The 25752-nt window shown below is 38.0% G+C and overlaps 1 protein-coding gene across 2 annotated transcripts in view; it reads right to left on the bottom strand.

The window, feature by feature from the left end:
* Positions 1 to 719: 719 nt before the first annotated feature.
* The window catches only part of LOC131157423 (E4 SUMO-protein ligase PIAL2), a 50093-nt gene continuing 25060 nt past the window's right edge, over positions 720 to 25752 (bottom strand). The window contains exons 4-16 of one of the 2 annotated variants that reach the window (XM_058111561.1): positions 17157 to 17222; positions 16974 to 17056; positions 9691 to 9742; positions 9512 to 9583; positions 9004 to 9071; positions 7239 to 7287; positions 7032 to 7116; positions 6838 to 6939; positions 6689 to 6743; positions 4606 to 4657; positions 3220 to 3336; positions 2216 to 3145; positions 720 to 1797 (exon numbers count right to left, since the gene is read on the bottom strand). In XM_058111561.1, the coding sequence (XP_057967544.1) occupies positions 1132 to 1797; positions 2216 to 3145; positions 3220 to 3336; positions 4606 to 4657; positions 6689 to 6743; positions 6838 to 6939; positions 7032 to 7116; positions 7239 to 7287; positions 9004 to 9071; positions 9512 to 9583; positions 9691 to 9742; positions 16974 to 17056; positions 17157 to 17222 (2397 nt within the window). In that variant the 3' untranslated portion in view covers positions 720 to 1131. The remainder of the gene's footprint in view (positions 1798 to 2215; positions 3146 to 3219; positions 3337 to 4605; positions 4658 to 6688; positions 6744 to 6837; positions 6940 to 7031; positions 7117 to 7238; positions 7288 to 9003; positions 9072 to 9511; positions 9584 to 9690; positions 9743 to 16973; positions 17057 to 17156; positions 17223 to 25752) is intronic. The other variant, XM_058111562.1, reaches the window with a different exon arrangement.

Genomic DNA, 25752 nt, shown 5'->3' with positions numbered 1-25752 from the left:
TGCCTAAAAAGGCCAAAATAACTAGAAAAATATGAGAATATTTTGATATGATTGAGGTAGGAATTTTTTTTATTTAAGAAAGGAAGATAAAATTTTAAATCACTCTATGTAGAGCGAAGAACAAGATAATTTTCAAGAAATGGATCAATTAGATATCCACACCATGTGATGGACCACTCTGCAAGCAGTACAGAAATTTTCAACTGTGGATGACATGATGCGGTGAATTTGGTACTCCAACTGAACTTTAAACCAAACCAATTCACTTATAAAAACTGGTGAAGAGGGCTAACAAAGGCAGGCAACAAGAATCTCCTTCCACCTCTCATACTTCTCTCTTCCCTTTTTAACTGGAATGTCAAAGAGATCCTCTAGAGGCACCGAGACCTCCTAAGGCTCTTTTCCAATTGGGTGATATTGTCATGGTATGTTTTGTACAACACTTACCAAAGCCAAAAGACTCTTTTATACAAGTAGAGCTCCTCTGAAGTATTCTTTGAAGTAGGAGAAAAAGTTTGGATTCTCGCATACAGAAGGAGAAATATTTCTAACTAATTGCAATCAGTACACCTTTCTTTGGAATCATTGTAAAAACTTTCAACGATACAAATCCATTTAACCAAAAATGTCCATGGACGACGAATTAGATGCCCCATGGATGGCAACTCTGCGTCATACACTTCAAGAGCACGTAATATTAACTCATACGCTACTAAACAAAATCATGGATAAAAGATTAAAATTATACATCATAAGCTTACAAGTTGTGATATCCAGTAACAAGCCATCTATTCCCCTCGTAACCAATATGAAAAGTTAGCCAAAAAGAAAGAATGAAGAGGGGGCAAAAGAGCTCTTACATAGGGATCCACAATGCAACCATCAACATCATATTGATAACCAGGAACCAAACCCAGTGTACCCTCATTACCAACTCAATTTAAGTCTGTAGCCCTAATTTTTTCCCCAGGGAAAAAGTTGGAAGCTGTACAAGGTGACCGTGGTATACAAAATCGGCCAGATATTTTTTTTTAAAAAAAAAAGAAAGATAAAATAAAATAAAATTGGCCGTAATATATACAGCCTCAGAAATTACTTCTGTCCGACATGCTGACTCTGTCATTCGAATAATTACTGAGAATGAGGAACATGAGGATTTCTGCTGTTTGCAAGAAAAGCCTGCAGTTGTGGAGGTATACTGGCAGATGAGGTTGGCGGAGTAGGTTGGGGCCTTGCAGATTGAGCAGCCTGAGTTGTGGTTGGCTGAATAATCATGAACTGGCTCAGAGCAGCAGAATATGCTTGACCTGAGAGGCTACCACGCATTCGACCCGTGGGACGCCAATTCTGTTCTGATGTCAAATCCACAACACCATCGGCCCTTGAAACAGGTTGCACCATTCCTCCTGCATTCCCTCTTTGCTCCCCAACTGATCCCCTAAACCCATCAGGGGGCATTGGAAAGGATGGGCCTGCTCTGCATGTTTGAATCTGAACAGGCACAGATGGCGACTGTCGAGGCACCTGGGCAGCCCGCTGGATGGCTCGGTGAGCAGCAGCCAAATACTGGGCATGCTGGCTACTTACAGAACCTGCTGTGTGGCCAACTCCACCTTGCGGACCTTGAGTTGATGACCTGACTAAGCTGGGGGGCTGGCTCAAGCTATGAGGCATCCTGTTCATAGATTGCAGTGGATGTGAATTTTGGCGAACTGGGAGTTGAGTTGGAGCTGCAAGACCAACAACATGTTGAACTGGCTGACCCGAAATAAATGAACGATCTCGATGATTCCAGTTCTGCCAGAAAAATAAATTACAAAGAAACATTTAGAATATGAACTTTGTTATATGTTGAAAAGCAAAGTGTATAGATTAAAATTTGATCTTTGTGATAATGAGGGGCATGATCTTGGGGGGAAGGAGAAAAAGTGGACCCAATTTTTAGCCAATTTTCATCAGTTTCCATTTCCTCAATTATTTTCGAGATCAAAATGAAGTCTTTCAGAGTGTGTGCACACCTGTGGATGAAAAACTAGTTTAACCCTTCAGGCATTAATGAGCAAAATATAGAGCCCAACTATTTGAACAACCTGCCAACCCAATTAAACTCTAGGTCCAGAAGCTTGTCACTATTAACACCACTAGCCAACTCAGGGCAAACTGCAAAACTATATAATGTGCCACACAATCCAGAAGGGCTGAAAATAAATGTTACCTGGGAGGCTAAGTGATGCAATGATGATGAAGTCATGTCTGACGCCTCGACGGGATTCACCAGTGATCTAGAAATATGCTGCTGCCTCTCCACATCAGTGCCAAGAGTATTGAAGCCATCAGCAGTGGGTGCCACAGATGGGGATGCCTGTGAAGCAATAGAGGAACTGGTGGGAACCAAGGGATTCAAAGGAATTCTAGATCGTTGTTGTGGTCCAGGTGTCACTGTCTGGGCTGGAAGAGCCTGAATTGCAATTGGAGATCTGCTTACATGTCTCTGTATTGCTGGAAACCTTCCATACTCATTGCCGACAAGTGAATGCCCAAATTGCAACTGTTGTAACTGCAAATGATCAGGTGGAAGCAGTTGATTCTGCAGTAAAGAGTTTGAGAGATGAGTAGACCCACGAAAATCCTCAGGTTCTCGATTAAGTGCAGGAGTAATGGCATCAGTTAGCACAGGAGACAGCATGGTATTGGCAGGAGATGGCCCAGAAATGCCGCCTAAAAATGGGGCATCTGACCTTACAGCAGATGATGAAGACCCATGATCAGGAAAGAAAATCCCTGCCCAATAGTCATCCTCAACTTGAGAAGCATTGTTTTGATTAACCTCACTTGTACTGTTCAATTGTGGTGGCCCAGTTGGATTTGTAACAAAATGATTTTGCATATTGCCAATTGAAGGTTTCCTCTCCTCAATTTCGCATGTACCCATTGAATCCATCTCATCATCCCCCTCAGTGAGGTCCAAAACATTAGAATGAGCATTTGAGAAGCTATTAATGTCTCTGCGCTCAGACCCCTCCTGGCAATTGAGGGATTGATCATGTGGCTGGTCTTTAGTGTCATTGCTTTCCGAGACAGCTTTCCAGGATCCGTCTGCAGATATAATCACATCAGCAACATTCTCTCCCATTTCCCTTAAGACCTAAGCCAAAATCAATGTGTTTGTTTAGATACAAGTAACACCACATTAACTGAAAAATATACACAGAAACTTACCTTGAGCATGTTTTGATCAATACGGACATCAGTGTAGCAGACATACTGATTACAATGTGGGCAACGCCAGGAAGGCCTTCTTGTATTTATTTCCACGAAGTTTTGAAAATCAAAACACTGCAGAATAAAATCAAAGGAAATGAAATTGAAATAAGGATAGAAGGATAAAATAGATAGCGGAAAGCTGTAAGACCGTGGTTTTAAAAACTGGACTGGTGACCAACCTGGTGTAAGGTCACGGGGTTGGTCAGACCAGTCGAACCAGTGGGTTAACCCAGTTATCAACCGGTAATGACATTATAAAATAAGACAATTTTATGATGTAAATGCATGCCCTTTTGTAAAGACAATTATATATATATATATATATATATATAATATGAACTTAATAATTTTTCGTTTTTATTTAAAAAATAACACATGTAAAATATAAAGTGTTCAAATGCTTCATTCTCCACAAGATGTGGGTTCAAACTCCGGTCCCTTTAAATTTTGGTACATTAATCCATTTATTAACAGTTTTCTAACCGAGTCAACTTGCCTGACCCACCAAGTTCATCTGGTTCAGGCCGAGTTGCACCGAGTTGGATAGGTTCTTAGCCTCTGCTGGACCGGCCAAACCACCGGTTCCAGTTGAACTCAGTCCAACCGGCTGGTCCAGTTCGGGTTTGCAAACAATGTGTAAGACTTTGTAGTGGAAAAATAGGAAGTGGGGTTAATGTACCACTGGGATTTTAAGATTTGAGAACTTATTTGTGAAATTAATAAACATTTTAAATTAATCAATTTTAATGCTCCATTCAATTTTTGCAGAATAAAATATTTGCACCAAATTAATAAAAATTAAATCTACTGCAAACTCCATCAAGGACTTAATATGAATAATGCCTTCCAACAGAAAAAGAACTCATAAATTTGTTAAAATGTAAGCACTTCCCTAAATTTGGCAGAGTTAAAATATGTTCCGAACTACGAAACGAAAAAACTCATGAATATTTAATGGTAGTGAAGCTTTATATCTAACCACATGCCAAGATGGTGAGGTAAATAAATCATTACATTAGACAAGCCTGAGAGTCAATCAGGCCAGCAATCAAACTAATTGGGATCCTAATAGAGGCACAACCCACTCAAAAGTGGACAAATATCAAGAAACAATATTAAATAGCCCACCGCTAATTACAGGAGATTAACCAGCCAGTTGGTCATATAAGCAATAAAAATTATATATAGTCATTTTAAAAATGCGGCAAAGAAGTCCCAAAAATGAGGCCCACCACCAGGTGGTAATAGTATTCTCTTCCATGAACTGCCTAGATATTGAAGTAAACCTAACAGGTACCACACTTCTACTTGAAATTTGTGGGCACATTATGAAGCACTCACCTGTAGATGTTTGCATGAATGTCCTTTGACAGGAATTTTAATACGTGTGTAGCTGTTGAAACAAAAAAATGCAGCATTAAATAAGCAAAATAGACATTATGATTTTGGTTTTAAGGGGGGGAAAAACAACATGACAGTAATCTTTCCATATGGTTTGCAATTTAACAAATAACCACATTTTGTACAAGAAAGAAGTGATAATTAGCACCCATCACAAACAAGCAAACACATTTGTCAATTATATGCATTAGAAAATAGAAGAATGCCTGGAAATGAATGTGCAAAATTACAATTTTATTTTGATGAAATTACACTAGTTAAATATCATGGGCTCTTTAGATGCCAGGATTTAACCGGAGGAATTTCAAATTGGCCCAAATCCATCATTTGGCTTGATAAAAAGCCTGTGAATTTGGATGGTTCAAAACAGTAATTCAGAAGGCTCAATCAAGGCTCGCCTTGAGACTAGCCTCAAGAGGAGGCATGCCTAAACGCATTGAGGTTCAGTAAAAAATACTGAATCCCAACAGGGCCATGAATTACAGATTAAGGCTCTCGCATTTGTACAAAATGCATGCCTTTAGTGCCTTTTTAGTTGAGACTAACGCATTTTGGGTGTGTGAATCTTAAGTTAGATTTTAATCACATGTTTATTTCAAAGGAGTGTCCTATTATGAGCTCATCTCAATCTGTTCCGTCCTCATCAACGGTGGCTTTTGAAATCTTCCCAGCTTCATCAACCAACCTTTTTATTCAGAAAAGCCAACGTCTCCCCCCTTCAGTCTTATTGTGCAACTCAACTTCAGAAGGGCTCAAGCCTCCAGCCCCATTTAGACTTGAAAAAACCTCCTTTTTTCAACCCAAATCCACTTGGATTTCATTAGCCCATGCGATTGGGCCTTTTATCTATAGGCTCACCATCTCCCTAGCTTTGCTGATCTTTGGATATTTGTGGAACCACTCGAAACAGCACCACTTGACATTTTGGGAATTAGTTGCTTCATTCCTAACAAACGACAATTCCATCAAAGAAGCAAGGAAAGCTCATCACCCAATGATCTGAACACCCTCAGGGATGCACACATCTTGACACCTCCCTCCTGCATTATCCTCCTTCAGCCACAAAAGTCTTATCTTTACCATTTGAAAGAAGCTTCAAACTAATGAAAGCTCCCTCTTTTCTGAAATTATAACCCCCTGATCCACAACAAGCCTCAGTTGCCTTTGCACAGCACACCCATCATCCTCAAAACCCATAAGAATCCTCTTTGAACACCACAAAAGACACATGCCTTCCTGCAAATTCCAAGATGCGGAATGTCAAAAAATCCAAATGATTCAAGTTGGACTTCTTCCTCGCAACTTTAAAGGTAGATTGATCACCCATTCCTTCTCCATATTATCTAAGGCTGAGGTACAACCCAGTAAAGAGAAGAGCAATGTGAGGAGACTCGCTTGCTGGATTCTTTCAACTAGTTGGGCGAGAACCTCCACATATCAATGTAGATCAAAATAAAAACTGTCAATCTGCATTTGGAAAAGATTTCATTTCAAAGACATCATTTTATGCATGTAGAAGATTAGGAATTTGGTCCCCACTATCCACCCCCCAAAAGGGGACCAACCAACCCTTTCCCCTGTGACATGTTGTCATAACTATTTTTGGTGAGTGCAGTTATTGGAGAAGATTGCCATTACAATAATGCTGCAAGAAGGTGTCATAAATATGAAAATTAACTAGGAAGCAAACCAATTGGTGTTTCCAGAGAAAGGATCTTTAAAGATATTAAGTTGATATAAAATAGTAAGCTCTTTTTGACAAGGGACTCTGCATTTATTTGAGAATTCATTCTATTAGGTCTTGCAGCAACATATTTAATCTTTTTCCGCACCCAAAATGGATTTTTCAAAATTACTTTTTGAATGATGAGGCACCATTAATAGCTACTTTGAAGAAGTGCAAATACTCACAAATTACAAGATGCTAACTAAAATATTATTGAATATTCAGCAGAAAGCGGTCAAGAACTTGCAGGATAACAACACCAAAGGATATAGATGGCTAGCAAACACGGTTACAAACCTTATTGGACAATTAAGCGATATTCGTGATGGCCCCTCAATTAACTCTGAATCTACTAATCAACAAAGAATGATCTTGTCAAGCATTTGAACATCTAATACAAGGACTAGATATGGTAAAAGGATAGTGATCACAAAGCACAGGCATACCTGCATCAAATGCAGCAGCAACAGGCTGAACATAATCTTGAAGAACTGGCATGTCAAGGGTTGATGTCACACTCATAAAGGCAATGGCTATGATATAATTACCTTTAAATGATGCAGACTGTGTCAAGAGGCTAATAAATTTCAACCAACAAAACAAAGATGGCAATACATAGAAGGCCTATATTCTAGCATACCATTAAACTGGCCCACAGCTTGAAGAAGATTTGTTCCATACTTGAGCATAGCAGTGACATTTGTTGGAATCTGTGGTCCACTGTCCTGAACAAGGATATAAAATATACTGAGAAAATAGGTCAGACATTCAATAAAATTTGCATCAAATCATCACAGGAGATAACTGTTTCATATAAATTATCTAAAATTATGTGAACTGTACAAACCATTGAAATATTTGTCCTTCTCTCCACTCCTTTTCCATTCAATAAAAAGCTACAAAAGTAAACAAAAAAGAAAAGCTCATCAGGATAATTATAGAACTCGATGAATTTCAAATGTACTTGAGTCTTCTAAATATGATGCAGCACCCCTTGAATTTCTGACAACAAAGGACCACTTACATTACAATTTTAATGAAAAAAACACCCTTCCATTATTCAACAGTAAATTCCATGATAGAAAATGGTTTACAACATTCATAAAATAACCTTTTTACCCTTCCATTGAATTAACAAAATATATACTCCATTCTCATAATAGAATCAAGGCCCAAGTGCAATAACGAGTACTCACTAAATTATTAAAAATGATATTCTAATATCGTCATGAGCCTCAGGAAGTGTTAGGCCTTATTCACTTAGTGGAACATAGTTTTATTTTCCATTTCTAATTTTCCAAATATTACAAAAAATCCACCTTGCTTTCCAGTTTTACAAATTTGTATAAGAAATTGGAAACAAATTATTTATTGTTTTCAAGTTTCCTATATAAATTTTGGAAAATTGGAAAACAAGGTCGCAATTTTTTAATTAATTGGAGTTCTGAAGTGAAAAGCAAAACTGCTCTCCACAACTAGAGAGGCCTTTTATCTTCCGTATAATAGCCTATGACTTAGCCCAAGATAGGTCTAGCCACTAGAGTAGCAGAACACATTGCATGGTGTCTGGCATGCCTCAGCAGCCCTTGAAAATTCAAAGGATGGACTGCCTACCATGCCCGATCATATTTGTGACCACATCAGATCTCCAAGGTGAACAAACTCCGGTCGATGAAACAATACAGGCAAGGAAGTTGGCAAAATGGATCCATAACCTTAGAAAAGGATTGGTTTGAGGGCTAGCCAGATTGGTCACAATCCAGAACGGTGGATCATGCCATTCAGGAGATGGATTGATACGGCTCCCTCGAATGCCTTCTCAAGCATCAAACAGTTAATTTAAAATTGGTATGAACAAGAGGATCCGGCTATTTAATTAAAAGAAATAAATCTAAAAACTTGGAATGAGATAGGAGTAAGGATTCAACAGCCATTCAACCTTTTAAGGAAATTGCCTACAATCATGTAAATTGGTGAAAAAGGATTCATGTAGCCAACCCCATGTAGTGAGACTTAAGGCTTGGTTAGTTGTTTGATTTAAAGTACTATGATGGTCCTTGCATAATTTATGTTGTAGAGTAATAGAATATGCAAAATTGCAAATTTTATATGAAGGTGATTTTTTTTTTTTTTTTGAATCATAATAATTTTATGCTTCTGTATAGTAATGGCAATGGGTGTTAGATAATGAAATATGATCATCATAGGTACCTTCGACTAATCAAAAAAAATTCTGGGCAGCAATAGCTTTTTTTTTAAAGAAAAAAAAAAAAAAAAGCAGGTTATTTTACCAATACTAACTAATTTTAGAATTTTAGTGAATACTCTTCATTGCACTTGGGCCTTAATTTACTAAAGAATGGAATGAGTGCGTGTGTGTGTGCGTGCATGTAATTGAATGGAAGTGTAAAACAGTCATATATTAATCATGTAAACCATTTTCTATGTGGAGCTAATTGTTGACTAACGGAGATTGTTTTTTGTCAATGGAATTATAATCTCAGAGGATTCCTTAGTACTTGTCAAAACACAAGGGTGCAGTGTCATACTCAGGAAACACAAAGGTGTATTTGAATTTCAATAAAATTTGATTCAACCAAAATCAGTCATACTTGACTTGTGGGGGACTGATAATACATGAAGACACCTCTATATTATCTGTTTGAACAACAAATAGCCGCTGCGTACAAAACAGAAATAAAAAATAAGTTTCAAGTGAGTAATACAATCATTTTCATTCAAACTTGGGTTGTTCTAACTTTTAATTATCTAACCCAAGTAAAAAATTATATATATATATATATATGCATGTCATTCGCTAACCATTAACACATGCCACTTAATTTAATTCATCCAGTTATTGAACATTTGGAAAGAAACAAGCACACAGAAAAATGTCCAGAAAGGAGGGCTGACACTTTTTTTAGGGGAAGGGGGGAGAAGAGGGGTTGAACAACCCAGAAAAAAAAAAACTGCTACGACTTTAAAACTCAGACATAAACAGTTAGATTGAAGGGCTCAAATAAAATAAACTGCTAAATAGACCTTTATGAACTTAGCCAAAAAAACATTGCTGTTCAGTTAGTCAGCAAGATTCAAATTTGGTTAGAAGATGCTTACTATTTTTTCCAGTGGAGAAGATATTGCATTCTTTGAGATATGGAAATCAACCACAAATGCCCCATATCCAGGCTACCATGAGGGGAAAAAAAAAAATAGTCATTAAAATTGAGGTAATTCAAAATACATATATAAATGGAAAGGAAAAAAGAAAAGAAAGTGAGAAGAAGAAACCCCACCTTGACTTCAAGAGAAGCTAGTATCTGGCCAATTTTCATTCGTGGATAGAATCTGCATAGATTTTTTTAAGCACTGATTATTTAAAAAAGTCATTAAAGGATTGTTAAATGTCCAACCACATCAAAAAAGTTTTGGAGTGATTGACCCTAGGAATTGATTGATGATCATAAAACTATGTGTTGAATTTACAATCAACCTGTTATTTTGAATTTACAGTTACTAAACTCATTATTGACTTATGCATGATTGCAATGCTACTTACGCTTGTGAATCAAAAACATTCTGCCATGACTAGGAAAATAAGATGCCTCTCACAGAGACGTGTCATGGATATGGGGAGATGACTCATGACAGCATAAGATGAAACATGAACATAAACTATGAGAACATTATTACACACACTGTTAGTACATTGTGTCTTGTCTCACTCAAGATTATTTATATTTTATTTAGGTTATAAGGTTGAAATTTTTATTGTGGGATTCAGCTAGAGCAGAAAGAATTTAATCCCCACATGTATTTCTACCAACTAGTTTTTTTATAAAGGCTATTGTCTAGAAGTTTGATTTTTATTTTAATAGCAAAAGAAGAGATTTCACTAATACGAGAAGAATTTACGAAGAGCAAAACAAGACATCTCCCATCAAAATTCTGGAAAAAACCAGAAAAAGGAACTAAAAAACAAATAAATACTATGAAATATCAAAGAAAAAAATTCCTCCATTCTCACTGAACTTCTGAAAAGCTAGCTCCTTTAAGCATCCAAAACCAACGCAACATAAAGAGGCCAAGTATTGAATCTTCTCCCAAACCAGCTGCTAATTCAATTTTTTCCCTGAAATAATCTGTGCATTACACTCCAATCATAATCCCTCAGGAAGTTCAAATTCCGAACTGTGGGATGTCGTGAAAAGTGGAGTGCCTTATTACTGTACAGATATTTGAAGTTTACCATCTTAAGGAAACATCAGTCCTTTATTCATGCATTGCTATATTCTTTCAGCAGTTCTGTCATCTCTCCCTTGAATTGAGAATATAATGTCTGCATCTAGACCTTATTGTATGGTTAACCTAGTTTTCTCAATCATCTAACAACATAACCTCTACAAATTGTTTGCTTTTTATGCTGTCCTCGAAATATACAGAGAAAACATATGAACAGATAGTGAATCTTAAGGTGAAGAGGGCCAACAATAATATGTCAGTTTACATAGACGAATGAGCATCTATTGAGAGTCACATCTTGCTCTAAAAGGAGAGATTGTAATTTTCAAGTGGGATTTTGATTGAGCACTCTTTCTAGACCACTGACTTGTTATTGTGTGTTGAATAGAAGATGGAATCAACTTGAACCACTGTAATTTTGTACATTAGCATCCACAGCAGTTGTCTCGTAAGGCATCTCATGAGTACCTAAGAGTGTTGATCTTGCTTACAAGCAGTACCATTGGAGGTCTAATAAGGCATCTCAGCCTTGATCAAGTAGCATCAATGATTGACTCAAGCAGATGATTGTTAAAATCACAAACTGGCTCAATAGGATCCTACAACCCTACTCACCAAAATGGTCCTGATCCTATGTAGGACCGCATTTTGGTAGGATTGCAGTAGGATTGGCAGGATTGTAGTAGGATCTTGACAGGACTAGGATCGTAACACCATACAACCCATTATATTTTAAATTTTTTTCCAAATTACTTATATTATGAGCTGGATTATTGTCCTATATAACTCGTACAGTAATGGGCAACTTAGGAAGTGATTCGATTTATCAAGTGTTCAGAAAATACGGACTCAAACATTTGAGTCCATAAGTGGTTCGAACTTCAAAGTTCAACACCTGGATATTTCATACACTAATGAATTTGATGATAATAATAACAATAATGCTAATAATGATCTCAATGATGAGCTTGATGTAGTCACCCATGATGATCTTGGACTCCTCGTAATACTAATGAACCAAATAGTGGCTTGAATGCTAACAAAAATGTTCATGAGCTAGCTTGATAGTTTGGCTTTTGCCACTGTTTTGCTTTTTTTTTTTTTTCCTTAAAATATGTTTAGATGTTCCTTAAATTACACTCTAGCACTAAGGACAATGATCTGGAACCACTTTACAAAACAATTACTGAATTAGACAAGGAAAAGCATCCACAGGAACCTATGCATCTTGTAGCAAGAGAACCACCACCAACAACAAACTGAGTGAATTAGGCATTAGTGAGAGAGAAAACTCGCAAGTTGCATAGTACCAAATCCTCTTGTATCAAAAATAATCCTTGAACACCCCCCCCCAAGCCTAAAAATAATAATAAAAATAAAATAAAAACTCTCATAGTGAACAGAATAACATTAAAATCTCCTACTAAACACTGATTTGGAGAACACAAATCATAAACTGCTACTAAATCAACTCACAAAACCACCTAAGCCTTGGACAATTAGGCCCATAAAATGAAGTAAACCACAACCTGATTCAACAAACTTAACTAACACAGGAGAAGACCCTCTCACAACTTAACCCACCTTACATGCAAACTTGATATCCCAAATTATAAGAATAAACACCCCCCCCCCCCCCCAACTCTCACAAAACCACTAGAGGCAAACAACTGAAGTCCCAAATACTTCAAACAAGAAACCTGCTGCCTATTCTAATTTAGACTCCTACAACTTAACAATGTCAAGGAAGGCCTTGCAAATAACCTCCTTAACTTTATGATGCTAAACAAGAGTCCCTAGACACCAAGCATTACAACTCAACACCTTCATTCAAAAACCCTGCCTCACTATTACTCTACACCCTCCATAATTGCTAGTGGTGGCTAGATCTCGTAATTCCTTCTCCACCCTCCTATTCTTCTGTTCACAAGTCCAAGGGCATGCAACAACACTCAAATCATGACCTAGAGAAGTCACTGGCCGACACCTCTCTTCTATCCAACTGCTCATCTAGGTCTCAGTATATGTTCATTACTCCACTAAAACCTAAATCTTTTTGGCATGACAAATAGTCCTTTTCATTTGCAAAATTAACAGGTATAGGAGGGTTTGGTTTATGTAACATGTTTCTAAAAGTCTATGGATAAGTTATAAGGTCCCTTGTACCAAAATGAAATTATAGTTTGATGAATACAATTCAAATGTTTAAGATTGATTGTTAATAATGGAAGAGGTAGTCACCCCCCTCCCCCCGCTTCGTCTTCTTTTTCTCCGGAGATCAAAAATGTGTGTGTGTGTGTGTACGTATTAAGAGTACAAACAAGAGAGAATCAGGAATCTAAAAAAAGCACGGAAATAGAGAAAAAGTGAGAAACCAACCCATAAAGAACTGCCCACCCTCCAAAAAAACCAAACAAAAGCTACCTAGCAAAGTCTCTTTTCAAACCCTTTCCATCATAGTTAATAGAGCACTGCAAATTGGCCGATTCTAGGCATCTGTTCTTAGCCTTATATCTACCACCATCGAAGCAAACTCCTCCCCCCCCCCCCCCCCCCCAAAAGAAAAAAAAAAGAATTAGCTAACCTCAAATCCATTTTTCCCAGCAAATGTTGGAAGTGAGTCCCAGGGACAGGCACAATAACAACATCATTCTGCTCAATCTTGTACGTTTCCTCACCGACTCCATCTTCCGAAGCATAAGCTACCTCTAAATAATCTGTATGGAGTTCAAGACCTCAGGAAACTCCCCAAATGAATAAGAGTCTGATTCAAGCCCAAGTTGTTCATAAACCTCATAAGTAACCCTCCATCATAATCAACAGCACTATCCAACTCAACCTCCTTGTCAAATAAATCCTCCCACTTCTTCTTCTCAAAAAGGATTATCCACACTAACCTTTTTACTAGATTAGCTTCAAGCCATTCTAATGATCCCAACCTAAAAATTGCCATCACAATGTCTTTTAAAAATTTAGCTACCCTTGCACCTGTACTTAAATTACCTCTCATCCAGTCAACTGAGGATACCTTTACTCTTCTACCCACCATGAGTATAGACTTGTGGTATGGATGGTTCCCCCACAACCAGCGATTTAGTCATCTCTTTGGACCCACCTTGCTGAAAAATATGCTGGGCTAGAAGTTTACTCACCTGAACATACTTCTTGCTTGAACTTTGGACCTCCAAGCTCCATCGGACATCTACAAAGGCCCGCAAAGAAAAGAATCCCCATTCTGGCCAAACAAATCTTCTTGCATGTTAGAGAAATTTATATGGACCTGTAGACATCTAACAGCATCTTCAGTTTGCAAATGAATCAAATCCCCCATAAAAGCCCATGGCTTATTACCCCACAACTGGGCTAGGTTAACTGTAATACTAAGGATCCCTCACCCAACCATTCAAGCCCCATTTTTCTCTAGTCTGCCCACACAATTGCCCCCATCTCCTCCCAAACCCTAGCTTCCCTGCAACCTCCTGAACCACTAGCCACCACTGCTCGAACACTCACCAACTGGGAACCTCCATGGTTCCCGCATCATCATCTGTCCCTCACCACTTCAATTTACCAGTGATTACTTCCTTCCAGCTCTGGCAATCTTGAGTACCTAATGGTTGAGCCATATCTTTGCCCAACTTCTTCAAACCCACAATTGCCTGCAACACTTGCGCAAACCTTCGCCAACCCTCGCATTCCAATCCTCCAAGGATGAAGATAGAAAAATTCTTGCCGTTTAATCATAAACCCATCTCCAGGGACTAACCCTTCTGATTTGATTTAAACACCACGCAATATTGTTTCCTCCCAAAGTTTCTGAAACAAGTAGCCTGCTCTAAGCTTGGATGAAAACAAAGGCAAACACTCACCAACCCATCTAGCTTCCAGTAAAGCAATCTCTATCCATCGGCTACAGCTCTGAGTTGAACAACCCCCCCCCCCCCCCCCCCCAAAAAAAAAAAAAACTTCGCCAAATGCAAATTGAAAGGTTTTCTTTTGGTCCGCACCAATTTGTGGAGGTTTTCCTCCATAACAAGGATTGAAAGAATCCATCAAGGAGAACAAAAAAACCGAGAACAGAGAGCGAGGTTCATCCTGAAAGCCGGTATAAATCCCCAGATTCTCTTATCCAATTGAATTTGAGTCCAAGCTTCTCTGCAATGTTCATCCTTCCTCTTTCTCTTCGCTTCAATTTTTTTATATTTACCGTGTTTTCTGATTATTTTACACTCAAGTCCTATTACATATATTGTTCCAAACCCAAAACCAGCTTTTGCCTTAAAAGGATAAGCCAACCATTCAAAAATCTAATTTAGCAGCTATCCAGGGATAAAAATTGATAGCAAAAGAACTATTAAACCATATTAAGAAAGAGATGACAGAAATTACAGGCTGTGAGAGGAAAAGATATCCTAAGAAAATAAAATAACAAAAAATGGAAAATAAAATAAAATAAAAATAAAGAAGAGCAATGCAAATTTGCTAGCTCACGCTATCCTCTTTCTGCTTTACTTCCGTCACCATCCAATTGAAGAAGAAGAAGAATGAAACCTTTCCATCATAGTTGACAGAGCAATGCAAATTTGCTAGCTCACGCTATCCTTTTTCTGCTTTACTTCCGTCGCCATCCAATTGAACTGCATTCCCACTATGATCAGACAGCCACAATCCCAACATATACATCAGCTCTGAGCTTCCATATCTTTCGCACTGCCCAACACTCATACACCTTTTTTCTACATTGCTATTGCTAGATCTATGCACCACCTTTACATGCAAACAATAACCTATATGATTCTTACCCCGACCTGCAGCAAGCTGAGTCTACAGCTCCACCCGAGATCTTACACATTTAGTGGCCTTCACAGAGCTCTCTTGACAGCTCGGAAGATTTATAACAGCCACTTCTGCTTCTTCTCCCCTTCGCCTGAGATCCTTGCAAGTTTTACATATTTATTTACTGTAGATGACATCTTCCCACGATTAGAATCTTCATATGCACTGCACTGAACCTTGCACGTATGCCTTCATCCAGCAACTTACATTCAAAGCCTTCTGATTCGCCATTGCTCAAGCTCTCTTTTCAAAATTCCCTTGCCCTTACATAAAGGCATGGGGTCCAAACCATTGGCTTCCCATAAGCCTCCTGGTCTTGAGCAAAAAATTTTAGTTTTTGGACCAGTTAACTTAAATGGCCCATCTGGGAAATAACTGAAGCTCCTTTCTTTCCAACAACTGGCCCAGGTCCAAAACAATTGTCAAACACTCAGACCTGTATCTTCATTTTATTCTCAGGCCCAAGTGAAACCCTATGCACCTCAGTTGCACTCCCAGCCCCTGACCAAAACCCGCTGTTGCCATGGGAACCGTAACCTCCATACAATGATGAATGGCTACCAGCAATGTACAACCAAGCTTCTCGACTTGCAATTGCACTGCTACATCATGCGCAACCCTGATTTTACTCCTACTACCAGGCTCCTTACATTTCCATATTCCTTTGGTTGTACCATGATTACCAGGATGGAAATCCCTAGTCAACTTATGAAATTCCCTCAAAAGCATCGACAACCATCCCCTGCCAGGAACAAACACCGAGAATCTCATTGCTCTCCTCCGAGCCTAATTACAAAACTTCCCCAACTTTGTTGGTTGAATCACCATAAGTACTTCACTCTTCCAGACTGAACAGTTCAAAAGTTCCCTACAGAACCTCCAAGAATCAATGACAATTCATCCGAGAACCATTTAGCTGCAACAGAAGAAAGCCTCATCTGCCTCTTCTGAGATGGATAATGCTCAAGAACAAAAAAGAAAACTCTCATTCACTTTATCCAGTACCAGTCAAAGATACTCCCCTCAATCAGAATTGAGCTCTTGTGATCCCATCATTTCATGTCCTACAGCACCCATGGCAGTATCAATAGAGAGACAATAAGATAGGAACACTTTGAGAGAGAGAAAGACATATTGCACTATATCTTTAGGTTCATATAACACCATTCCAACAATGACTTGCAGATGAAGGTAGTCTAGATAGACAGTTGCCTTCCAGAAAATTTCAGAAATAAATTTTCAGAATTCCAGAAAATAATGCCTAGAAGCCTTTGTGTGAAACCCAACAAGTGGCTTCTTCACAAAGTCACCATCTTCCCTCAGCAAGACAACCGTAAGTTTAAAAATCCCAAGGTTGACCTTCATCACATTCCCTCCACAGGCCTTACCTTGGATGTTAACCCAGGATCGGGAGGCAGACATTATTTACAATTAATCACAAAAGCACAACCAAAAGTATTAGAAAAATAGTAATTAGAAAAAGGATGGAAAAAGCACCAACCTGGACATAACTTTCAAAATAACGGGAATGCAATAGCTTGAATCAAAGTTAACATCTCCCATACTGCAGAAGCCATTCCCCATCTAAGTGTCCCAAAAGAACTGTTAGAACTGCCTAGACAAAATTAACCAATAAATGGAGAGTGTACAGGAACATATAGATCTCAGAAAACTATTAGCAAACCTCATTTGCAAGAGCGAGAAGTTCACCAGTATCCTTGTCCGAAAACCACCCAATCCTACAAGCATTCTACTGAACAAAACATAAAATTAGTGGACAAATACCACTATTAAAAACAAAGAGAGAGAGAGGGGGAGGGAGAAGGAGAGAGAGAGGGAGAGGGAGACGTGAAACTAATGCCCATTCTTTCAGGGACCGAACTGAAGAAACACAAAAGAAATTTAACTACAATAAACTACTTCTGCAAAGAAAGACATAAAAAACATGAACCTGAATATGGAACGCCAAAAATAATAAATTCAATACTTCATATAGAAGCATAAATACTGTTTAAAAAGGAGATCTTGGAGTCAACGAACATAACCTCAGGTACAACTAAGAAAAATAAAGTCTATCTTTCCAAATTTTTTTACACTAAGAAATTATTCTAAAAATTCAATTGACGAGTTGATGCAACTCCTCTTAAATTAAACAAAGGACACTCTATATTGGGATTATGATATGCATTGGTAGTAATATAGGTTTCCAAAACAATAAAGCATTGCTGCTTCTGCAAATCATAAGACACACCATAGTCCTTGGTCTGTGAGGTTTTGTGATCTGGCCTCTAACATGTCTAAATATCTAGATGAGTGTAAGGGCACCCTCTCCCCTTTGCGGCGACACATTACTTTAATTTCAGGCATTTATTTTTTTGATAATTTGGTATTTTCTTTCTTAATTTAAGATTCTGTTGGAGGTGGCTTGTAAGCTTGAGAGGATTATGTGGGACTTTCTCTGGTCAGGGGTGGATAAGAAGAGGGATCATTGAGTGAGTTGGGATTTAGTTGCCACCTCTAGAGATGAGGGGGGATTCTTCTTAGTACTTCAGTATCTAAGAAACATCGCTTCAGTGGATAAATAGTAATGGCAGTTTGTTGGAATCTAATTCTCTTTGGCATAGGGTTATTAAAGAAAATATGATTTGCAGGAGAGTGGGTGGACGCTAATATTATCACTAGAATTTTGCATACACCCACGGAAATTCATATCCCAAGTAATTCTTTCTTCTTAACTTGGTCAGGTATAAAGTGGGAGGAGGGCGCAGGGTTCAGTTTTGGAAAGATATTTGTTTGAGATGTTTGTTTTTATGTTGCTTTTACTTCCATTTCCCATCTTTCTTTACGCCCTGATAGCCCTATTCTTTTTTTCTTGTTTTGGATGGTTCAATGGCGTGGTTTCTAGGGATTTTCAGTTAACACACAATCTTATTAATAGGGAGGTTGAGGAACTTTCACTCCTGAGCTTGCTTGATTCTTTCCATTATTCACATTTTAGAGATGTTAGGATTTCGTGTTTGGATAATTCAGGCATCTTCTCATGTAAGTCCTTTTACCCTCGTCTAACACATTTTTCATTCTTTTCCTTTTGCCAATCATTTGTGGTGAGCAAAAGTTCCTTCCAAAATAAAGGCTTTTGTGTGGATCGCCATCCTTAGCAGAAGTCACAACAATTATCTATTACAGGCCAAAGAGTACGTGGCTCTATCCCCAGATACATGTGTTTTGTGTCACAGTAGTAATGAGGATCATGCTCCTCTTTTCTTGCACTGCCAAGTTGCTTGGGGATAATGGAACAAGCTGTTTTGCTTGGGAGAATGCTAGCATTGGGTGGGTGAGTCCTTATTCTCTGGACGCTTTCATGATGTTTGATTTTAGAGTTTTTGAAAGGCATAAAAACTTAAGGATCTTATGGGAGTATTCTAATTTTGCCATCATTTGGGTTATTTGGTTGGAGAGAAATGCACAGATTTTTCAAGAACATCAATCATCTGTGGAGTTGATTCAGGACAAGATTGTGTTCCTTGCATCCACATGGGCATTCACTACAGGGTGTTTTGGCCATACAATTTTTTCTGACATTCAATGTGATTGGCTGGCTCTTTTGTTTTAGTCTTGGGTTTCTTGTATTCTTATTCTTGTTTTTTTTAAGGAATCCTCATCCTCTTTGTATCTTCTTTCTTAGTATCAAAACAAAATACTATCAGAATCCTCAAGTGTACAAGAAAAATTCACATAATTTGTTATCTAATGCACCTTTTTCTAGTTTATGCACCAACCAAGAGTAAATCAAAATTTCACCTTTTCAAATCAAGTCTCACACAGGAAAAGAACAAGGGGAACAAAAGTAACACTTTGGCCAAAAAATGGCAGGCAGGGCCTCGCAAGAGCCTCTCCCTTCCCTGCTCCTCCTGGTCATGATAGATGGGAGCCTTATCAAGTAAAGGCCATAACCAGCCTCTTTATTTATGTACGTACCTGTTTCCAGGTCCTTCCTGGTAATCCAACCATTTCCTAGCATGTTATTCCAACCTCATTCAATTCAATGAGGCTTCTCAATCCCTGTGACTCCTATTTCCCAGCTTTTTATTATAGAAAAATATTAAAAACTAGGGTTCCACAGAGGAACACAGGATGGAAGGTGGAAAATATTTGGTCTTTCTTCAAAGGACTAATGAAATTTCATTGCAATAGTCATGATGCTGGCGACCGTAAGCCTGGTTGATATGTATTTCACAAGCATGTGAGTGCATATTATCTATTTATTTATATGCAAGATGGGTCCAATTTTATTCTTACTACGGCAAGAAGACCACTGGGTGTTCAGCTAGCCAAATTGCACCAATGCAATTCATTGGCACTACAAGAAATTAGAACTCTTGAATTCTTAGTAAGCCTAGGGCTAGAGAGTCTCATTCTATTCTCTCTGATATGAGGAAGGTGAAGCATCTATTTTGGGGACAAGTTGAATTGCTGAAAGACTTGGAAAATTTTCAAATTTTTTTAACCTTATGACAGAAAATCATAATGGTTCCAAACTACTATCGTCTCATAACCATGCTGCCCCAGCTCAGAACTCAATGTTTGTTAACTAAGCAGGACACTCCCAAACACTTATCAAGCCCCCGTCTTGTTTCCTCGAACCTGTGACCTCCAGGTCACACGGTGACAACCTTACCATTGCGCCTAAACTCCCCTTCATAAAGTATGCCTCAACTTATCTTAAAAATCACTACTGACTACAAAGTGAGTAGCTAAAAAATACCAGTTTTACAAGTACTTCTAATCCGTACTTATTTTTTGACAAATCAAACAATACTTATGACTTTCATTACTTGTCCAGTTTAGCACTTATTATCAGCACTTACCAAATTTAGCATTTTTCTAGCTCAACACTTACTGATAAGTGGTTCCAAATTATCCCCAGGACATTATCTCATGTGCATATACAGATTTTCTAATCTGCCAATATCAATCTTAATTTAACGTAATTTAAAATTTATAAAAATGTAAATTAATTTTATGTAAACTAAAAAAATGTCCCAACTTCAGTTTTTGATTAAAAAATGACTTTTCTTTTAATATGGAACCCACATATTTCTAAAAAAATTGGTGTTTTTAAAAGTGTTTTCGAGGTGCGCCTTTTGAAGCTAAAACACATTGAGGCATAGTTCAAAAGGCGGAAGTCTTCAAATGTTTTTTTGGATCAAAGCATACACCTCATCTGAAAAAACACATTTTTATGCCTCTAAGAGTTCAAATGCATTTTGGACCAACCTCAATTTGTTTTAATTATATAAAAATTGAATGAAACTACATAATAGGGCAGAAATACCCTTTTGTTAGTGCTTCTATCAACAAAGAATCAAACAATCGGAGGCTACCCATCAACCAGTAACCCATCCCTTCAATGGAGGGCCACTGTCAATCTTGCGAGCTCCTTTGTCAAGTCTCCCTATCTTGTCTCAAGTGTTTCTCTTCCTCTCGACTTGAGTGTCTCTTTTTTTGGCTCAAGTCTCTTTCAAATGGAAGTAATCGACTGTAAAGAGAAAATTGCGCGAGCCAGGCAACCAAAAGACTAATATTTTTACTAGGTGGGAAGGCCACCTTTAAGAATGGCATGTGGTCATAGAATGCCAGGTGGATGTAGGGTTGCAGTGTATGGGCAATGAAGGCAGCTTGGTTAATGTTTTTAGATTTCTTTTCTTAAAACTATTTTTTATTTTAAATTAAGACAACAAAATTTCTAATATATTTAACCAAAAATCTCATATTAGTTTTTTTAGGTATAATTTATTTTATATTTTTAAAATAAAAGATGAAACTCCAAAAATGTTTATGCCTTGACGCCCCAAGGCTTACACCTCACCTCAGAAGGGGGGAAAATGCCTTGCCTTATGCCTTCACCTTTTACACAAAAATCACTTCTTAGTTTTGACTAAATATGATTTTTTTTTTTTGAATGAAAATGCAACATATATACTATGTCTCTACAAGAAGAAGTCATAAGTCCATAGATTTCTACAATTAATTATTCCTATTGAAAGAAAATGCAACATATATATTATGTCTTTATTAGGCTTCGTGTCAACATTGGTCATATGTGATATATTCGTGTCTCTGTCATGGATACTTTCAAGTTTCTAAGTTAAATTGTTTTCAATTGTAAAGCAATTTTAGTAAATATAAGATCCACATGTAATGATACTTGTGAATAATAAGTTACTGCATTTCAAACTACGTGCACTCTTTATTTCATTTTCTTTTCATACTTATATTGTTCTTTAATTTCATCCGTGCGTGGCATCTACAAGGAACCGAGCACATATAATGAATGTGAACAATATGGAAAAATAGCAATATTTGGCAATCTATTGTCAAGACATTTGAGCATTATATTTTTAAATTTTAAAATTTTTATCAGTACTGTTCTCTTTTAGAGAATAGTATTGAGAAATTTTGTAAGGTACTCATGTTGTTTAAAATGAAAAGATTTCAAAATTTGAAAATAAACTTAGTTAAAAGTGGCTTGGCTGGCACTAATCTGAATAATAGGGAGTTCGAGAGTTTTAGATTTCTAGCAAGGTGCAAGTAGTTGTTCCAGCGCATCACCTATCTTGGCCATCCTCTTGAGGGGTATTTTTTGTCTGCTGCTTTCTGTGATCCAGGGATTGAGAGGGTAGGGAAGAGCCTTGACGGTTAAAGATGGCTTATATATTCGAGAGGTAGGATTGCCCTCCTTACTGCTGTTTTAAATTTTTTAATAAATAAATAAATTTATTAGACGAGAGAAGACTGTACATCATAAAAGGAAAGAGAGAAGAAAAGAATGAGGTAAAAACAGGGAGAATAATAAATCCTCCCTCAATATCAAAAAGAAACTAGTTAAAAAGATCAGATTCTAACATCACCCCCTTCCCCCCCCAAAAAAAAAAAAAACTCAATGTAATAAAGCCAACCAATTCCACTGCAGGTATCTTTCAAGGAAGCGTGACGAAAAAATCCATTTGCTGGCGATGCAAGATAAACCACTCTACTCCAAAGCAAATTGTTATACATAGACGCTTCAAATATTCTAGAGTTCCTTTCCAACCAAACACACCAAATAATTGCCATAACAGTGCATCACCATAAAGCTTTTCTATCCCATCCTTTATGAAAAACCCTAAACGTGATGGTACAAAACACTTTCAATGTGAAGGGACAAAGCCAGTTTTCACCAAATATACCAAATAATAGCCAATGTGAAAGGACAATGAAGAAATAAAGTGCACAAGTCTCTCCACTCCTCAAACAAAGGGCACAAATGTCAGGACAGGACCTTATTAGGTCTTCTCTTCTGAAGCAAATGATTGGTGTTGATTCTTTCAAGTATCACAGTCCAAACAAAAGCTTTTATTTTTTGAGGGAGCTTTACCATTCCAAATCAATAGATACAATGCAAAACTATCCACAGTGAAGTCAGGGGTCAAGTAGAAGAAAAAACACTTACAAGAGAATTCCCAGAAGAATCTAAGCTCCAAACCCTTTAATCACTCCCCAAATGAACATGAAAAGAATCAAGCAATCTGGTCAAGAGACCCAACTCATTAATCTCTCTCTCATTTAGATTTCTACCAAAATTGAAGTTTCAAGAATTCCTGTCTTCTTGCCAAAGAATAAATGCAGAAATAGAGGTATAATGAAGATTGAATAACCAAAAAAACGAGGGAATGTAATAGAAAGTGAATTAGGCTCCTGTTACCCACTAAATATTGGACTTTAGGAAGGAAATAATCATAAAAATCTGAGATACAAAATTCCAAGAACATGAATAAGTGATGTTAATTCCCACTTTAGCATCCCACCCGTTTATAGTATTCCAAATTTAATACAAACTACCTTATGCCAAAAAGGATTAGGTTCTAAAGGAATGCGCCATAACCATTTCCCCACCAAAGAAATGTGTTTGGACACCAAATTACCAAGACCCAAGCCACCCCCTACCTTTAGACCTACATGATCTCCCAAACTACAAGATGATCTCTACTACTTTCTCCCCTGCTAGACCATAAGAAATCTCTCATTAACTTCTCAAGCCTCCGCGCCAATCTCATAGGGATTCTAAAGAAAGAAAGGTAATACAAAAGGATGGAAGATAAATGAACATGGATGAGGGTAATATGACACCCCCCCTCCCCAAAGAGAAAAAATTCTCCTTTCCACCCATCCAGTCTCCTAGCCACTCTCTCAAACAAGGTCCCAGAAAGAGTCAATATTCGGATAACCAGCTAGGGGGATACCTAATAAGTAATAGGCCAAGTCAAAACAGCGCAACCAGCTAACCTGACAAAAGGGTCCACATTAATATGAAGACCCACCAAATCACTTTTAGAGAAATTAATTTTCAGCCTAGTTGCTTTCTCAAACACTTGTAAACTAGCCAACAAATTAAAGAAGAAACCCAAGTTACCTGATAGGAAAGAATAGTATCATCTACAAACTAAAGATGCGAAATGATACAATCCTCACAACCTACCTTAATCCCCTCCACCAACCCTCCATCTACACCTCTCTCAATCATCCTACTCTACTCAAAACATCAACTGCAATACTAAAGATTAAGGGAATCTTCTTGTTTTAGACCCATAGACTAGGGGTGGCAAAACGGGTCAAAACCCAACGCATGATTCGTGACCCGCCCATTTAAACCGGGTTAGGGTTCAACACAAGTCAACCCGTTTATAAACGGATCAACCCGAACCCGACTCGTTTATTAAATGGGTTAGCTAGCTCGGGTCAGGTCACCCGGTTTATTTACCTATATATACACATTTAAAAAGAAACCCTAATTTCTACCCACGCCCACTGCCCAGCACGTCGCACGGCCTGCATCCGCACACCACACGCCAAAACACCATCTTCAAATCTTCCGACTTCTAATACCAAGTTCCACTCTAAATCCATATTTCTACCCATTGCCTAGGTTGGCCAGCACGCTGCACCCGCACACCGTTGTCATACGCCATCTTCCTCTTCCAATTCCAATGATCCAACTTCCATAGTTCCATGTTCTGATTCTGAAATCTAAAGCTCCATTTGCCATCTCCCTCACGACACTCGTTCATTTGCCCTATTCCGGATGAGATTTTTTATTTTTCTCATGAGAACGGGAAATGAAATCTCTGACTGACAAAGGAGATGCGGAGGCGTGGCACGGTAGCATCTCCGACTCTTGTTCGAGAACCTTCTTCACCGAATGGTTGTCCAGCCCTCTTCTTATATTCGTGTCGTCGATAATGGAGGAGCAATAGATCTAAATGGTTTGCACTGCTTTACCGCTCCGCAGGTCGTTCCAACTACCAGTCGGGTTGGATCTGGATAGATCTCAGGCCACCCAGTTCTATATTTTATGTTTTTTTTTTATTTTTTAGTTAGATATTAACAAATAAAATGGAGTGCTATATATATATATATATATATGACATCTATATTCAAAAAAATTTTAAATAAATAAATTATATTTTCAAACAGGTGACCCATTTATGACCCGTTTAGTAAACGAGCGGGGTTGGGTTTACCTATTAGTCACCCGTTAATAAACAAGTCAACCCGAACCCATTTAACCCCTACCCGTTTATGACCCACCCGAACCCAGCCCGTTAACCAGTTTTGCCACCCCTACCATAGATGCACAAAACCAAGACTCAGTCTCACCCATCTAATAAGAAGTATCATATGCGAAATGATACAATCCTCACAATCTACCTTAAACCCCTCCACCAACCTTCTATCTACACCTCCCTTAACATCCCACTACCATTGTCTCATTAATTAGTGCTTGCCTCTATAATATTCCCATTTACTACCTTTCTCTTTTTAAAATTCCTAGAGCAGTAACTGGGTGCTCAGAGAAGTTTATGAGAGATTTTTTGAGATCAGGCTATAGGGAGCAAAAGAGGGATCATCTTGTTAGTTGGGAGGCTGTCAGAGACCAAAATCAGAGGGAGGTTTGAGTGTAAGAACATCTCCTCAAGATGAAAATGGTTATGGACATTGCCCTTAGAGTCTAATTCATAATGGCACAAAGTACTAAAGAGTAAGTATGTATTCATAGGAATGGTAGGATACTAGATGGGTAGCACTATCCTTTAGAAATTTGTTTCACAAGCTTCTGGCTATTTTCCCCCCTCATTCATTTTTCTATCAATAATGGGAATGGGGTTCGTTTTTTGGGAGGATATTTGGGTGGATGAGACATTGTTGAAAGGACATTTGCGTAGGTGAGACTTTGTTGGAAT

The sequence above is a fragment of the Malania oleifera genome, chromosome 6 (assembly GCF_029873635.1).
Source record: "Malania oleifera isolate guangnan ecotype guangnan chromosome 6, ASM2987363v1, whole genome shotgun sequence".
NCBI lineage: Eukaryota > Viridiplantae > Streptophyta > Magnoliopsida > Santalales > Ximeniaceae > Malania > Malania oleifera.
This window is presented reverse-complemented; position numbering and strand designations above follow the sequence as displayed.